This window comes from Sander lucioperca, chromosome 13 (genome assembly GCF_008315115.2).
Source record: "Sander lucioperca isolate FBNREF2018 chromosome 13, SLUC_FBN_1.2, whole genome shotgun sequence".
NCBI lineage: Eukaryota > Metazoa > Chordata > Actinopteri > Perciformes > Percidae > Sander > Sander lucioperca.
The window spans coordinates 32,938,502-32,956,578 of NC_050185.1; the positions used below are offsets into that span (position 1 = coordinate 32,938,502).

The window sequence follows — 18,077 nt, forward strand, 5'->3', positions numbered from 1 at the left end:
AATGATTGAGATTTTTCTTGGCACAGCTACCAGAAGACTTACAACTTTCAGACAGGTTGCTCACGTCACATCTACGTCTTCAAGCTCAGTTGGAGGCTGCGCAGTAACGCTCAGCCCTCACCGGAGAAGTGCTTCTAATATCCTTCACTGGTCTCTGTCCAGGGCAACGGGATCTGTTGGTCCATTTATTTTACTGTCTATGGGTAAATACCACCAGTACATCTTAAATATAAATAAATCTGAAGCTATCCTCTGCCATTCAGAGCTCCGGAAAAGTTCCCAGATATTTTTAGACACCTGTCAGCAATACAATGCAATCTCTGCTGGCGGACTATTCAGTAAATAGGCAACCCGACAACATCTTTGTGCAAATTCCAAAATTGAAAAAAATCTCTCTGTCTGTTGTGTGCGTGTGTCAAGTTATAGCATAGGCCTACCGTGCGCCTATACTGCGCAAAAGCGCCACTCGCGCCTAGGCTATTTAATTGTATAGCGTTGTTAGGCTATGTGCGGGGTGTGCCAACTTTTTTTTATGAGATAGAGATACCCCCTTAAAGACAAAAAGATAATTTAAGCACTGCAGCTGGCGTTTAAAATGATTTACTGCAGTCCAAATTCAAAATACTGAAAAGACTCATCTCGCATTGCCAGACATTACTCCACAGTGCAGCGGAGTTGCTAGATGCTGCTATGTTGACGGTTATAAAAGCCAGTGCTCTCGTGGAGCTTTGTGCCCGACTGACAGCCACCCTTTCTCTGCTTAACGTCACTGCAGAAGCCGCTTAGAAGACCGCGACCTCACGGTCGTCTGTACCCAGGGCACAGTCACTATCTGTTGGCTACGCCTGCTCAACAGAAGCGGGGGAACAATTTTGGCAGGGGAGACATTGTCGGTACTTTGGGTGACCAGACGTCCCGGTTTGACCGGGACAGTCCCGATTTTCAGTTGCATGTCCCGAGTCCCGACAAAAGCCTGTCGGGATGCTAAAATGTCCCGGTTTACACCAACCACTATGAAATTGTCCCTGTTGTCAGTGATTACATAGCCAACGTGGTCTTATTATAGCCCGATCATTAACTAAACCCATGTAGAAAGACTAATAAAGCGTCCAGCGTATGATTTTAACAATGTGTGTGTGTGTCAGTCAATCATAGTGGTCTGCGTCTGCATTGGCCTAATCTGTGCAGCCAGCTTTACAATGTATATTTGTAAACATTGTTGCAATGCCTCTTCTTATCTGTCTCGTTTTAACCATAGACAGTGAGAGGGTTTTAACTGGGCACAAATGCTCCCGTTGAGCGGATCTTTTCGCTCATGAACAACACATGGACAGACGAGAGGAACCGCATGACCATTCCCAAGTTAAAGGCGCTACTCGTCACACTGTGACAATTTTGCTGACACCTGTGCGCAATTTCACAGTAGGCTTTCAGCCAACAAATTGATTCTTGAACAAATTCACTCCTCTAACAAACATACAAAATAAGATTACATGTGTGTGTGTGTGTGTGTGTGTTGTTGGTTAGAATAACACTGGTAACACTTTACGGTAAGGGTACATGAATTATCATGAATTCATGCATGAATTAATTGATGTATGTATTATTATGCATTATGTAATTAATGATTTATGTATTACTGCATTCCTTAATATCCCATGAATCATCAGGAAGTGACATGTTCATAGTCTGTCATTCGTGACCTCATACATGAACAACACAACTAAAGCATTAGGTACGTGGGCACATCATTATGAATTATGATTTATTAAGCATGGTCATGATTATTTATTTTTCTGCAAAAACAATTTGGTCATCACTGCACAAATTCTGATTTGAACACAACTTGTGCATAATGATGTATCCACCTTACCTAATGCTTTAGTTGATGTGTTGTTCATGCATGAGGTCATGAATGAGAGGCTATGAACTCATGTCAATTCCTGATGATTCATAAGATATAAAGGAATGAAGTAATGCACAAATCATGAATTAATTCATACATGAATTCATAATTCATGCACCCTTACCGTAAAGGAACCTGCTGTAAACCAGTTTTTAAACTGAGTCAGGCCCGTTTATTGTAACTTAATTGTTGCTTCTAAATTTTCCTGTAGTATAATAAATTAAATGAAAGTGTTACCATAACTTTAGTTCAAGCCTGTGGCAGCAGTTCCAAATAATTCGTTTAGTGCCATGCAATGAAAAATACCTTTTCACAAAGTTTTTCACAAGTTCAGTGGGTGCATTTTTTGAAAAGAGTGCTTTAATTCTGAAAAATAAAGTTGGTCCCACAGCTGAGATACCCCATTATGTTGTGAGCAGTAGGCCTACGTGTGCTGTTGGCAAAATTATGTCTAATCTGTCTGTGTCTATGTCTGACCTGGGCTGGCACATGTTCACGTTAAAAAGCGTGTGCGTGCACGAGCACTACGGTCACGCGCAAAGTGTCCCGGTTTTAGTTCTGGGAAATCTGGTCACCCTATCGGTACTAGCTACTACTTCCAGACCTGGTACAGTCAGTACATTACACATTATGGTTGCATGCCAGTTTGTAAGAAAGTGGGAATCATCTTAATGTCCAACAAATAACCTTGAAGCTGGCGATGGTAATGTTAGCCACAATACCAACATAAAGTTACATACATTGCAAAGCAACTTGCAGAGAAAACTGTGTCCCAATCCAACAGTTCATGCTACGGGGTGTTTTGCCAAAGTTAAATTGCATATTTCCATTATGAGGAAGTCAAACTTGGGGTTTCTGGAATATGTCATGGATCCTGCGTTAGCAGTTAGCGTGTATTAGCATGGCGGCGTTAGCATTAGTCAGGATCACTTCAAAATAATTTTTGCGAGTAACTAACCTAGCTGGAGTACTCTAATTTAATGCGAGCACATGAATGTTGAAATAAATAAAAATGACTATCCCTACATTAGCCGTGATATAAATGAATGAAGCTCAACGCTTACCTGTTCAGGAGGAAATTAGTCAACTCTGTGCACTTTTAAAGCTTTAGGTTCTAAGATGGCTTAAGCTGTCTCCATCTTTTAAATGCATCAATATTCACCCGTGTTTTACCTCGTCTCTGGTTATGCAACCGTTTAGAAAGATAGCGTTTTTTTTAGGGCGGGTAGAATTAATCTATCTCCGTTGATCCCGTTCGTTTGCTGCTACCATGGCTGTAGCGTGCTGGGTTTGCATTTTTACAGGTATATCTGGCTAAAATAGGCAGGTCATATCAACAAACAGGCCTTAACAAAAACAGACATTTCGTTACAGAATGTACATTTCAAAGCAGAAAAATACTGGCTTTAGCATTGTTGTCAGAAAACATAGTATTTCAACTTAGCATGTTTCCGTAATATTTGATGACACATTGTGGTAATTTTTTGATTAAATACAGTAAATGTAATTAAATCATCATGGGTTATACGGTACTATCTCAAATTACTTTGCCAATGGATTTTTTGAAAAGTAGAAATCTGTTTGTGCTTAAACCAGTATTACAGATATTATCAATGCATTCTTTTCCTTAGTGAAAACAGCTACTGCATGTTTAGATCCTTTCCAATTTCCTGACAAATGTTAAATGAACAAATTCTAATTGTTAAAAATGTGCATGGTTGCATTGTGACCTTTACATGTTACACGTGGAGGGTGTGTAGATACACTATGATTGCAGGGTAGGAGGAGTTTTCATTTTTATTTTAGATCTCCAAGACGAGATGCAGCAATAAGCAGCAGTTTATTACAGTACTGTACTGTCCTGTGCTGTATGGAGGAGGTTTAAAGTAGCTGCTGACAGGAGCTAGAGTGTTGCACAGACCCTCTGCACTTACTCTTGCACATACAAATGGATACAACTTGGCAGCTTCTTTCAGGCTGGGCTGTATGAAAATGTGTTTAATCTTTGTAAAAGGTCTTATAAATGCATTACAGGATTACATTTTTTTAATTATACCGATAAAGACAAAAGTTTCTTGATTGAGAGAATGATGAGCAATACTTGTCATTTAATATTTTCTATATCACTGATATGACAAACATTTGTCTGATTAATATAGATTTACGCAGTTTGCTTCAGTAAAACTGATTATGGCCCAGACAATAACTCTCTACAAAAAATTGTATTATAATTGTAATTGTATAATTGTATTACCTGGTTTTAACTACATATCTACCAGTTTTGGATGTATTCGGCTGAAATCTGGTCAACAGAAGAAGCAGCTGGTAATATTTTGGTAGGAATCCAGATTTCTGTTTTTCCAGACACAACTATGAGTGTGAAGACCTTTTTAAAATTGTACACAAGTCTTTGACACCGGCTATCAGATGTAAGCATCTGTCTCAGTTCCATGAACCCACCAACTCTCCCCTATTGACTGTGTGCCTCACCTGAGTTCAAAAGGCTTTGATCTCAGCTTCCCAAATGAAGTGAACTAAAGGAGTAAACACTCCAGACTTCAAGTAAACAGCTCCGAGTATAGATTTTATGGATGAGAGGTGCTAGATGAGTAGACGTGCGGTATAGTAGGTGTATACACCCGTCTCTCAGCAGGATCTTTTTGCTGCTGCGGGTATTGCCAGTGAATACGATGAGAGGGTGATCAGACTCGGCACAGCGAGGGGTGAACAGCAGTGATCCATGTGCTTCAAACATTATAGGACTCAAGGTGTTAGATGAATAGTTAGAATTTAAAAAAAAAGACATACTCTTGTGTAATTAACCTCCTCCAATGAGCCAAACTCCTTCAAAGTCAGTGTCCACATTGAAGCTACTGAGGCTGAATTGCTAAAAAAAAAATCCTTGCTGACATACATTAGACAAAAACTCTTGTGTAGTCTTCAACACTGGTAGGTGAAGTAAAAATGACACAATGTCATTTGTGTATTGCATTTTCTTTAGTACTTTACATATAACGGGAAAATACAAGGGTTTATTTTCAAGAGAATACAGGAAATTGAACAGTGCTCTGTACATTAACATATTATCAGTGTTGTGGTTACTTGGCACAGCCGACTGAGCCGTGTACATCGTGCACAGTTTTCCATGGGGTCAGCAGAAAGGTACAATTCAAGATGTTCAATTACATGTTGTAAAAAGATAAGTTTCTATTAGCAGCTTGAAGACAATACAAAATTAGCAATATGTGCACCGTCACCAAAGCAGCATTACAAAAAAGAACATTTTAAAATGCACAGAGGAAGGGGAAGTAGAATGTTAACATTCTATGAAAAATAAAAATGTTTTTGACACGTATCATGTAATGGGCAACATATTTACATACTATGTGAATAAATCAACGGAAAATACTGAAAAACCCGATGGAAACTGTATAAAGCTGCTATTAGATACTTAATCTGTTATAGTAGTGTCACCAGATGGACCACATTAACACTAAACAGCCAGGTTTAGATTATAATCCTACATTCATCCTGAGAAACCATCATTTCAGGTTAAAACAGAAACACTTCCAGCTGGCTGCTGCTTCTCTAAATTTCATGGCAAATCATGTTGATGCTGTGGCTGACGGGCTTGGGCTGTCAAAAATAATATCTTCTCTTTAGATGTTAACACAGATTGAATACTATTATACACAAGAATCAAGTCATTATTCATTTCAACCACATGGAACATAGAGAGGGCATGCAGTAAACCAAATCCTTAAAGTCCCAATCCAGGATCAAATGTGGGTCTATATACATGTAGAATATTGAATGAAGGTATGGTTTACTGATGGAACATAATCTCATTTCAACTTTCAGAATTTCAAAATTAAAGCCATTTTTGCTCCAGTATTTACAATGTTGCTGTAAGCAAACCAGTTCCATCTTCAGGTCACATTTAACACTTGTGTTTAGCTGTCACATATGGCCAGTTAATAGACAAGGAGCTCAGGAAACAAATCTTTAAAGTAAATATAAAATATGTTTTAATTTAATGTTTTTTGTCCCATATAAAGCTGTTTTGTTGTATAACAGCGCTGCCTCAAGGAGAACAATTCTGGATTGGGTCTTTAATAGGGTTGTGGGGGCTGAAGAGCAGGTAGGATGGCAATAAAATGTTGTACATTTTGAGTGACAGCTTTGAGTGACATATGGAGCTTAGGTTTATTATCAACACAGAGGGAGCATGTTTCTCAGTCAGTTAACATAAAAGAAAAATCCAAGCCCTTAGCTGCAGTACAGAATTAAAGGAAAGTGACAAGGAAACTACATTTTATTATACGGTTGCTTCATTAGTCCTGAAAATAACTTGTTGTATGTGAGATCAGAGCATGAATATCATCAACCTTCAAAAGTAATTTCCAATCACCCACTACTAAAAGCACACGCTACGCTAACGGGGCAACTGCAATTAAAAATACTATTAGCTCTGCTGTTATCATGCTCTCAGTTACTATGTGTCTCGCTGCCTTTTGGTTGAAATCTCACTCGCGATATTTTACGCTCTTTTAAAACCTGCCAGATCTTTCCCCTTTCTGCTTTAGTGTAGTTTAAAACCTATGTCATCAAACCTTTAAACGCTCAACACAGCAATTAACACTTGCTGAACAACAAAACCTGCAAATAACATCCACCGGCTGTGCTGTTTTCAATCACTTTGATTTGTCAATGAAGCCAATCAGCATCCTGAGATACTTTGTCACGACCACACCCATGGCATCCACACAGCTCTTCTGCCAGTAGCAACACAAACTGATTTCTCTGCTGCTAGTCTCTTGCCTCGTCCATATAGTTCAGACAAAGCACATTTGTTCCTTCCAAATGTGAGTTCACTGGAATAGATTGAACAAAATAGGGACTACATACATAGTAGAGTGTGTTTTACAAACAGCATGACAACATGAGATGGCCATGATTTAAATGATGGAGTAAAATCTATATTTATTCAGTAATCTTTTTTTTCTGGGTGAATGACATTTCCTGGAGAGTTTAGAGGATCTTGTGTTCAGTGAGAATGTTTCCAACAAGTACATTACATTTTTTTTTTTACTTTCCCAAAGGCTAGAGGGCAGCCGAACTTGACGAAGAGAAATAAATCATCAAAAGATTAGATCTATTACAATAGATGCATAGCAAGTCCCCATGTCCCCAACAGTCAAATGTGATAAATTGTGTGATTTGTTAAAAAGCTACAGCTCTGTCATGACATTTCCGAAGGGAACATTCTAATCGCCACAAGACTATACAAGTTTCAAGACTCTTCTAGCTCCGAGTGACAAACTTGTTGAACGTTCGTGCCGCGGGGGAGACTCTGGCTTGATACGGTATATACACTAGAGAGGAATGTCTGCATGTATGTAGGCCTCACATGGCAGACGTGTAATGCATGATAACATATTTACTTTAGTAATGTGTATGAATAATTATATAATTACAATAAAAACATTTACAAATTTGGAAAATTTTGCTGATTGTGCCTCAAGATCCCTTTCCATGCAAAGAACGGTAGAGATCCTCACAATACACACGCTCTTTTCTAATTTGACCTCATGCTTGAGATCAGTTGTAGTATGTTACATCTCACCACACTGTCTCTAGCCATATGGAGAAAACAGGGAGTCTGCGCTGAAGTGAACTGTCACCATTTTTATAAGGCATTAGATTTGTTTAGGACCGGGAGGACTAGTAGTAGGGCACTGCTTTTGACTACCTATGAAATGTAGAAAAATGTAAGGAATGAACATGAGTACAAATCATGAGAGTGCTGCACCAAGAACAACAATGGAGAAAGGTTCGCCATTAAAAGAATGCTTTTCCTACTTTGGCAAAAACAAAATGATTTTTAACATAGCCTTCATGAGTGTCTTTGACAGTTATTTGTTCATCAAAGGCATCTTTGTTTGGAGTAGGTACAGTACTGCAGAGTCCCACTGAGCCACCAAAAACACAGCCAATACCAAACCTCTTCTACATTCCTGTCCACATCAGGCTTTCTATAGAATCAAATCCTGAAAATAAGAGTGGAGCAGCTCTCACATCTGGCCATGGCTCAGCTTTCCAGTGAAACATGTTTCCTAGCCAAGATTTACAGATTTCTCGAGTGATTGAGATCCTCTGGTTAAGTCTTTGGCTTCCTTGCATTCTCTTCTGTGTGAGCGTGTATGAGATTACAGCACTGTGCAAACTAAATGGAACACACCCTAACCAAAACAACAGTTGGCCTTTTAGTCTGTGAAAAATGATCTTTCACTTAGGTGAAAAAGAGAAAAATAGAAAGGAACGTTTCTTTAGAAAGCTGAGAGTTTTGCTTCAAGCTGCACTTCTTATCTCAGGCTATTTCTTTTATTCTGCGCATGTAATCATGCAGTTCCTCTGGGTCTTGAAAGCCCATATCCTGGCAAACCCACTGAATGTCCTCTTCATCTGCTATGGGGATGGCGTTATAGGGCAGCTCCTCTGTTGGAAGGGTGGTAAAGGTGGTAAACTTGACTCTTTTGCGCTTGGAGGTGGGTGAACTGGCCTCCTCGCCATTCTCCTTTGTAGAGCCCCCAGAGCTGCCGTCACCCCGCCCATGTACCTGGCTTTGAACGCTAGTCTGGGAACTGCCACTGCTGTGGTGGTCCCCGTGGCAGCAAGTCTGTACGCCCTCCAAAGGGTTACTGGGATTTTCTACCTGCTGTGGTGACAGCTCACACTGGGCCCTCAGTGGCTGGCCATTTCCTAGGAACACCCAGTGGTGGGAATGGTCCATGTTGGCCTGCCCCTCGGGCGGGATCCGCTTATGACGGTATTTAAGCACGAAGACAATGCAGTTGATGAGAAAGACTAAGATGGCCAGACAGAAGACTCCAAGTAGAGCATACATGCCAATCTCAAGGTCGGTCATGTTACGAGGTGAATGCACAAAGTCGTCTTCCTCCTCTTCATCACTCTCAGTTGGTCGCTCCTGGTTGCTAATGGTGGGGAAATTGGTGTAATCAATGGGAACACTGGCAGGCTGCTCATTAGATGTCTCATAAATTCTTCCACTGATGTTTGGATCAATGATTGGACGCCTGGTGACGGGCGCCAGCTCTATCTCGCCCTCGGTTGTTGCCTCTTCCTCAGAATCTTCCTCAGGGCCAAAGCGGACCTTGACATAAACTGCAGCAGATGCGATGACGCTTTTGCGTTTGGTCTTCTGGCAGGCCTCACAGATGGTCATTTCTAAACGCACCAACTCGCCAGATCCCTCCCCTTCTGCCACCACCACAGGCCAACGTTGCTGTGGCTCCTGGGATACCGACACCACTCTGTCATCCAGTGTGGAGGCATTGATGTTGTAGTCTTTGGGATCAAAGTAAGTCAGAGTGGCGGCTGTGTTGTCACTGAAAAGCATCCAGACAGACAAACTGGCCTCCTGTCAGACAAAAAGAGAAAAATAGAGTTTAGATTAGATCTTTTATATTGCTGATATTCTGGGTTATTTTATGGATTGTAAAGGATAGGCAAAATAAGTATTGGGCTTCAACCTATTCCTTTTTTTTGGTTATTGATTGTGTGAAATTCCAGGTATCCCCTAAAATATTGAGGAATTTCTACTCCTGCATCATCAAGAGTGACAAGACTGAGGTTGAACATCACTGCCTGTTACGCAAACAGCACCGAACAGGACCGCAAGGCCCTGCACAGAGTGGTTTGTTCAGCTAAACATAGGATAGGCGGTGCTCTACCCTGCCTGAAGGATATTTAAAGGCGCTGCAAGAAAAAATGCTAGGAGAATCATTAAAGATCCAAATCACCAGGGTAACAGCCTTTTCTATGTGTTATGGTCACGAAGAAGGTACCTGATACACCAGGCCAGCACTGACAGGCTCAGGAGGAGCTTCTACCCATAGGCCACCGGGACCTAAAATTAGGACACTGCCTAACTACACACATACACATATATATATATTTATTATTATTACTATTTTAATGCATAAATTGCAAGAACTGACAGGATTACATTTAACTGGAATTGTATTTTGTATGATTTTACGTTACAAATAAATTGATTGAATTATATTGTGTGAAATGGATTGGTGTAAACATGTATGTTCATTTTTTTGTCAGCTGCATAGTCACACAAATTGTTATGTTCTACTTTGTATAATGTACAGTACAACCGAAATAAACTAAACTGTTCATAAAATTTTCTTTAAAGGGGAAGGCAATGAAAAATTTACCTTTTTGACCAACTTTGTGGGCTGATACTTTATTCATACAGTTAAAATTATGATGGTTAATGATTTTGCCAAGCCTAAATTGCGCCCGTAATTTTGATTGAAACAGAAAATCCAATTAATGTGTTTGCTAAATTGTGTCTGCTCAAAAAAACTGATGGAGAAAATGATGCGCACTAAGGAAAAACAAGTTCAACTGGACCGAGTTTCAGAGGTCTACCAGTAATGGTACAGCACAGGTTTACCATGAGACCTTAAGGGCTTTTAATAGTGTAAGATGAAAAACAAATGTTGGGCAGGAAACTGATGAATAGAGTGAAGGAAAGGTAATAACAATACAATTCGTCCCCCATTCAGAAAAGTTACATATAGTTGCTTGATAATTTCTGCAAGTAAACAACATGCTGTGTTCATATCAAAGTTAAAAAAAGAGTCAACAAGCTGTGACTCTGCCTTGTGTTTATATCTCTCCAAAGAATGGTTGAGATCCCATTCTTTCAACGTGATTTGAATATTTGTTCCCAACTGAGTCTTTGAAGTTCTGGACTTGCTCCAATCCCTAACTCTCCAGAGCGTTTGTGAACATCCGCACTGCCCTGCGCTCGGTACAAGCCTTGACAAGCACACAGGCGGCCTGCCTCTGAAGTGCACACTAGCAAACCACTTTCAAGCATGGAGGAGGAAGGGGATGGCAGGAGTGACTGCGTTGTCCTGAAGGCTACAACACAGCTCTGCTCTGCAGCACAGACAGATAAGGCACACAGCAGTCCAGTCTCCAGTCCAGTCTCTTTGTCTTTGTTGTGTGTGACCTTCTCATTTTGCATTTTCTATCACTCTTCACTGTCTATGCTCCCATATGGAAAAACCGGATAAAATAAATTCCTGCACAGTGGTTACCTGGCTACATTCACCTGCGGCAGAGTAAATCGCAACACTGGTATCCATGTAATCAAAGCTGCTTTTGACACTCCCCTTTGTTCACAGCTTGCTTAAACATCAGCAACCAACCATTAGGTGAGCCGACATAAAACAGAGTCAGACAGTTTTAGGCTCCTTTTTTGTGTTGGAAAGGGCAGATACACACCCAGGCTTTTCAGGGCAAAAAATCCCTCTGGTCCAGTTTGGGAGCAGGCTACTATGTTGCGACGATATCCCACTGAGAGCCAAATATCATCACAGCATGAAAGCATCCTTTGATATGGATGATTTAAATAATACATTGCATTCTGCATATCTGTTTTATGAGCTGACTTTGCTACGAATAAGCTGATATATGGGAAAAAGGCAATGAGTGGGTGTTTCGACACTGACAAAACAATTGGCACATGCTTTTTTTATGCCGATCCGTGAAAATGTATGTATGTAGTAGAGGAGATGACTTCGTTAAGTCTGGGGCAAAGTTTTACTAAAAAGAGAAAAGAGCTGTCGATAGTAAAGCCATGTCGATATTACTTTATGCATCTAGCTTACCAAACCATGGGCCCACAATTTCCGCAATGAATGTAATCTGTATTAGGATTAAGTTTCCTATCTTTGATTTCACCATTTGCTATGATTTGTACTTTATGACATCAGGGAATATATGTGGATGTAAACTGAACAGAAACAGCTTGGATTATAAAATATGCATATGCAGAAACACACCCTGAAAATATTATCCTGAGACATTTGCATCAATTTGCGACATAATATTACTATCCAGATTCATAGATACTATATTAAGTAGCTCATTTAAGCAGTAACAGTGAAAAAAATCATAGCAACAAAAATGGTCCATGTTGAACCGTCAAGTACTGAAACCTTTTATCTCTGAAAGGCTCGAACTTTGTCAAGTGGAAAAGAGACTAATGCAAAGAGACCTTGATTGTTCAACTGCCCCCATCCATAGTTTATGTGTTTCATTCATTTCTAGAGTAATAGAGGACATTCAGAAAGTTTTCCTGTGAATCAGAATGAAATGGCTTGAAATAGCTCCAGCACTCCTCTGAGAGCTTTGCCGGCAGAGGAATTGGCTGCCTTTTATGGCCTGGCCTTGGAGAGCACTTAGGACAATACATTACAATAATTAAATTTCAAGGTGGCCAAGAAGCGGAAAGCAAGAAAAATTGGAATTTAATGCTTGCTTCTCTCTCCTCTCTCATTGATGCCTGATGTGGTTGTCGTTGCATTTTTAGCAACTTGCAGGCCAATGAAAGGGCAAAGCAGGAAAAAGGACACACAGACACACACACACACACACACACACACACACACACACACACACACACACACACACACACACACACACACACACACACACACACACACACACACACACACACACACACTTCTCCCTAGGTGAAGCAAGGCTGCCAATTAATTCCTTGCAGAGAATTGCAGAGATCCTTACTTCTCAGAGACAGTGGCAAAGAAAAAGCACAGTCTCTACTTTTGTTCACACCCAGACGTCTTCTTGCTTCTCACTTGAGCAATAAAATCAATTTTGGGAAATGCATTTGGACGTATTAGTGTAGGCTATTGTTATGTAGTATTTTGTCATTAAAATTAATAAAACAGCACCAAGGACACTTATTAGTTCACTGCAGCTGCCTTTATCTGGTCTCCTTGCTAACAATGCTGTCTGGAGCTTAAAAGATTTAGCTCGGAAATAATTTTATGACTTAGAAGTGAAGCTAGTGCCTGCTTGTTGATATAGAGCCACTGAGGGGATTTGCAAATAAACTTTATTTTACCACTCTGGAGGCAGAAATAAGGAATCACACTTACTTAGTGTAAGTAAGGCAAAATAAGCTACAATACTATATGTACACACTACTGCATTTAGTAATTGGTTCATTTGCATATTTAAATGTACAGTATTTAGAGGTCAATGGTATTACATTCAAACTTTAAAGATGCAGTAGGTAAGACTTATAAAACTAACTTTCTGTCATATTTGCTGAAACTGACCCTATGTTTGAGTAGAACTATATGGAGCAGGTAATTAAAAAAAAAAATCTGGCTCCTCTGGCTCCACCTACAGCCTGTAGTGAGATTTGCAAAAATCCACCGCTCCCTGTTTAGATGCACCAATCATGGCAAGGTGGGGGGAGGGACTGAAAAGTTGGTCGATATTCAAATTCTTTGGCTAAGTCCTGGATCTTCACAATCCTACCTACAGCACCTTTAAGTAGGGGTGTGTATGTATCCCTCTCATAAGTTTCAACCCGTATCTACATACAAAATCAGAATAGGTCCAGAACATTATGTATACATACTGCCAGAACAAAAATAGTATATGGACTGGATTTATATAGCACTTTTCTGGTCTTAGCGACCACTCAAAGCACTTTACAACACAAGCCAGCATTCTCTCACACACACACACACACACACACACACACACACACACACACACACACACACACACACACACACACACACACACAGATGGCTGTGCAATTCAATTTGGGGTTCAGTTTCAGTATCTGCCCACACTGTGACATAGGACCAGGGATTGAACCATGAACCTTCTGATTAGTGGCAACCGCTCTACCTCCTGAGCCACAGCGCTGCGTGAACATGCAATGACACACTAGGTAACATTTTAGCTAGTCTCCACTATGGATAGATTTTGCAGTGAAATAGGGCAGACTAAGTTCCAGTGGCAGTATCATCCATCTAAATTTGAGCTTTGAAAGTAGCACTAGCGCTTGTTACTTACCTCAGGTAGACTGCTGGTACTTTCCCATCAGCGCACACACAGCATTCATAAATATGTAGCAAGGGTTGTGGTGCCACCTGCATATTTTTATGATACTGTTGTGTTCTAAAATACACTGTAATTTTTGGTTTTGTTTTATTTGAAAAGAAAAAAAAAATTCACACACACACACACAGCTGTGCAATTCAATTTGGGGTTCAGTATCTGCCCACACACACAAGCGGCACAGGGGCACAGAGAAAGAGTTCCGTATTTGACAAAGATTTCATTTAGATGATGTATGGCTGTGTACAAATATAGCCGTATCTGTATCTGATACACTTCAGTTAATCTTTACACCATTAATTAATGAAGCAGCTTCTGAACATAAGTGAAACATTGACTGGGTGAATAACTGGTAATTTCTCTGCACTGTGTGATAAGTTACCTGCTTGGGAGCAGTGAGCGTCTGGATGCCGGTTGCCTTGGCCACCATGGTGTGGCTGTTGCCGGGGCTGGGCTGCAGCGATAGGGTCAGGCCTGAGATGCCGTGAACACGCATCTCTGTGATGGAAACCTTGTCATCTGTGACAGAGAACGCAGACTCTCCTAATGCTGCATCCACTGCCAGCGGAGACTCCACCTGTGGAGAAAAGATGCTCTTTTATTGTTTCTCCACATGACGGAGGGACATCATTTAACAGCTTTATTGTTTTCCTGAAGCTCATAAAGCTCATGACAAGCCAATTTTGGATTAAAGTGCTTTGTGCTGTTGTTTGTTCCAGTGCATCTTGGATCCATAAGTCAATGCCTCTCTGTCTGTCATAGTGAAAACCCAAACAAAAAACCCAGTCGAGATGGAATCCATCAGCAACCAGACAACCAGTACAATCTGAAGCAGCCACCAAACACTTTCAAAGTGACAGTTAGCTGAAACACTTGTGTCCATCTAAGTGTCGCAACATGAAATAACAAAACGATTTGAAGCCAGTCTCGCTTCTTCTGGTAATCCCAGTCTTTTGAAAGGCCTCTGCACCCGGTACTTTGAGCACTTTAAAAAGATCATCATCTCACTTCACAGTTGCAAGCAGAGGTCACGAGGGACTTAAACAAAGTAAAGAGCCATTCAGCGAAGCAGTGGCCTTGTCCTCAGAGTCAGACGGGGAAATCTTTTCCCCCTTCATCTCAACCATTTTCCAACTCTAGCTGGTGTCAAATGAAGCATGCTATGCTAGAGCAGTGAAGGGTTTGCTGCTCTGACAAGCTTCCCCAATCATCGTTAACTGAAACCTTGAAACAGCAAGCCAACCACATCACCTATACGCAAGTTCTGCTTCCAAACATTATAGAAGCAGAAGAATTATAGAAACCTTACATTTCATGTGAAACTGATTGAAAATCTGGAAGAAGAAGAATTAAATAAAATGACATGGTTCTTTACTTGAAGCCTTTGATCTCTCTCTCTCTTTATACTGTATGTGGTGCCTTGCTGTGACAGAAACCCAGTTGCTATGACTGCATCTCTCCCTGCGTGACTTCTAGATCATTTGTCGTCCAATGGTTCCACCCCCCCCACCCCCCCCCTTTGTTCAGATCTTAATGCCACATAATCTGGTGCAATAATTTGTAGTGTCTTCTGATGCAATGTAATTTGTCACGTAAAGGCTTGAGCCAAATCATCTGCGGAAACAGTGCAGCTGACTGCCAATCTCTTTTTATCACAGCTCCTGTAGCTTGTACTCTTGCTCTCCGTTCTTTAGTAAGCGAAGTCTACATGACAACAGAAGAAATTAAATACAATTGACTGGCAACACTTCTCTGTGGAGCATATACTATTTGTCTATTGCATGTCAGAGATCTTAATACAATTCAGTGCTATTTGTTTTAAGGCTTTAGTTGTTGTTAAGCAAATATTCTGCTCTGTTATTCTAGTCTTTTCTAATTTTTTTCCGGAGCTTTCAACAGCATCTCACCGTCCTTATCAGTGATAGTTGTCTCCTCCAAACTATTTGCCTATAATTCTTGACACACTGTATCTGTAATAAAATATTCCTCATTTGAGATTCACTTACTAGCTTTGTTTTTTGGAGCTTCTGACCGCATCTTTCTGGGAGCTCTATCAAAATCTATATTCTTCACTTCAGAATTAGATCCTCACCTTCACTGAAACCTTCATTCTTTATTCTCAGTGTTATGGTATGTTACAACATGATTGCTCGGACTAATTAGATGGCTCAATGACTGTTGTCAACCTGTGTTGCATAGCTACAAGAATGGTATAATTCTCCTTGCTAATGTCCTCTTAGCCTCCAGAGGTTAATGGTTGGAAACAATTAAGGAGTGGTGTCGGCTGGTTGAAAGCTTCTCTGTAGCGTGTGTGAATGCGTCTCCACTACAGCCCCTCCACTTCCCTGCCCTTGATATTTTTCTTTATATACTGTATATCTACACAACGCATTGTGTGTAGCGCTGTTTATGCGCTGCATTTATATCACAGCAAAGTGTTATAAAGTTACTAAAGAATTGCTGAAAATTTTATAAAGGAATAGAAAGTAATCCTCCACACTGGTAAATGCTTCAGGGCTAAAAATAAGCAGGAAAAAAAACTTTCATGCAGCAACAAAATTCTGCAGTCAGGTTCCACTTTTATATGCATATTGTTCGGATGTAATGGATTAATGTGCCAGAAAGGAGTGTTATGGTTAACTGGGCACCACACATATACACGCACGCACGCACACATGCACGCAGGCAGGCACGTGCGCACACGCACACGCACACACACACACACACACACACACACACACACACACACACACACACACACACACACAAACACAAACACAGTGTGCATACAAAAGCCTAAGGCATGATAGTAAATGGATGCATAAATAAACTTTTATAGTTTTCATAAGGACAAATCAGTTGCACAATGGATAACTCTTACAGTACTGCGGGAGCTTTTTCTGCTACAACTTCTTGTTTCTAGGGATAGATTCAGGTTGAGAGGAGTTAATAGAGGTGAAGATCAGATGTCATTTCATGAATAGTCACAGAGAGTTGAAAGACGTGTCCAGAGCAAAAATAAGTCTGTGTAAAAACACATCTAAACACAAATCCTACTGAGGTCCGACTGAATACGACTTCGCAAGTAAAAACAGTTTGCTTACAATTGATTTTCTGCTATTTCACGTTCCATTCCACTGTGGCTGATATTTTCACAGGCCAATTAAAGTGACTAAAAAGAAAATCTAGTACTATTAAAATCAATATTGGCGACTATGTACAAATGTCAAAACATGATTCAAAAATACACCACATTGTACACATTGATTGTCTAAATCAAAACATGTAATCAGAAACTAATCTTGTTTGGGATATGATCCTGCATAGAAACATATTATATTTATTCCTGAGCTGTCATGTATCCAATTTCAGATATATTTAAGAAAACTCATTTGGTCACTACAGATTGGGTGCTGCAGTGCAAGTTTGGTATCAATGCTTGAACCTCCTCCAGTCACTGCTATTTTGTTGCCTGAGTTGACACACACATAGACCCTCAAACATCACATACACCTGTTTCATGCACATAATAGTTTTCTATAGATTCTTTACCCTAAATGTACCTGAATTGTTAACATGTCAAGCATATCATACATAATAGAAACATATATTAATAATTACATTTAAATAAAAAATAAATATTCTAGTTTTAATCGATAAGCAGCCATGCTCACATTATGGGACAAAAGCGGAACCCAATGATATTTATAGATATATTGGCTCATAGCAGTTGCCACCCACAGTTGCCAAAATACAAAAAGAGGCTTGAATGTGAAGGGAAAAAAACATTAGAAGTGAACAGAATGATTCATGATGCATTCCTTCAGCAGGTGCACATCTTTTTATGAGATTGCTGTAAAGTTCCTTTACACTCCACTGTTGTAAGTTACTGTTGTAACTTATGTATCAGTCTTATTGACTGAGCCATAGTCCTGTATTGGAAACAGTGATGTTAAAAATGAACATATCTGCAACTATTACTACTGTATAATTCGTTACTGCGCACATACTGGGCAAGAACATATCTTTTCTGTTAGAAGCAGCTGATCTGGACTGGTATTTAGTTACAAATGAGTTTGTATTGTTTGAAGCTGAAAATAGTTCAATTGTAGGATATGACTGATGATACTGAAAGTTTGGGTATTCAAATATTGGGTAAAGCTATTAATAATCAGGA

At 40.0% G+C, this 18,077-nt stretch overlaps 1 protein-coding gene across 2 annotated transcripts in view; it reads right to left on the reverse strand.

Annotated features, from left to right (window-relative positions):
• Positions 1-4,881: 4,881 nt before the first annotated feature.
• tmem132e (transmembrane protein 132E) overlaps positions 4,882-18,077 on the reverse strand; it is a 380,117-nt gene continuing 366,921 nt past the window's right edge. Inside the window, exons 8-9 of one of the 2 annotated variants that reach the window (XM_031308031.2) lie at positions 14,283-14,477; positions 4,882-9,347 (exon numbers count right to left, since the gene is read on the reverse strand). In XM_031308031.2, the coding sequence (XP_031163891.1) occupies positions 8,277-9,347; positions 14,283-14,477 (1,266 nt within the window). In that variant the 3' untranslated portion in view covers positions 4,882-8,276. The remainder of the gene's footprint in view (positions 9,348-14,282; positions 14,478-18,077) is intronic. The other variant, XM_031308032.2, reaches the window with a different exon arrangement.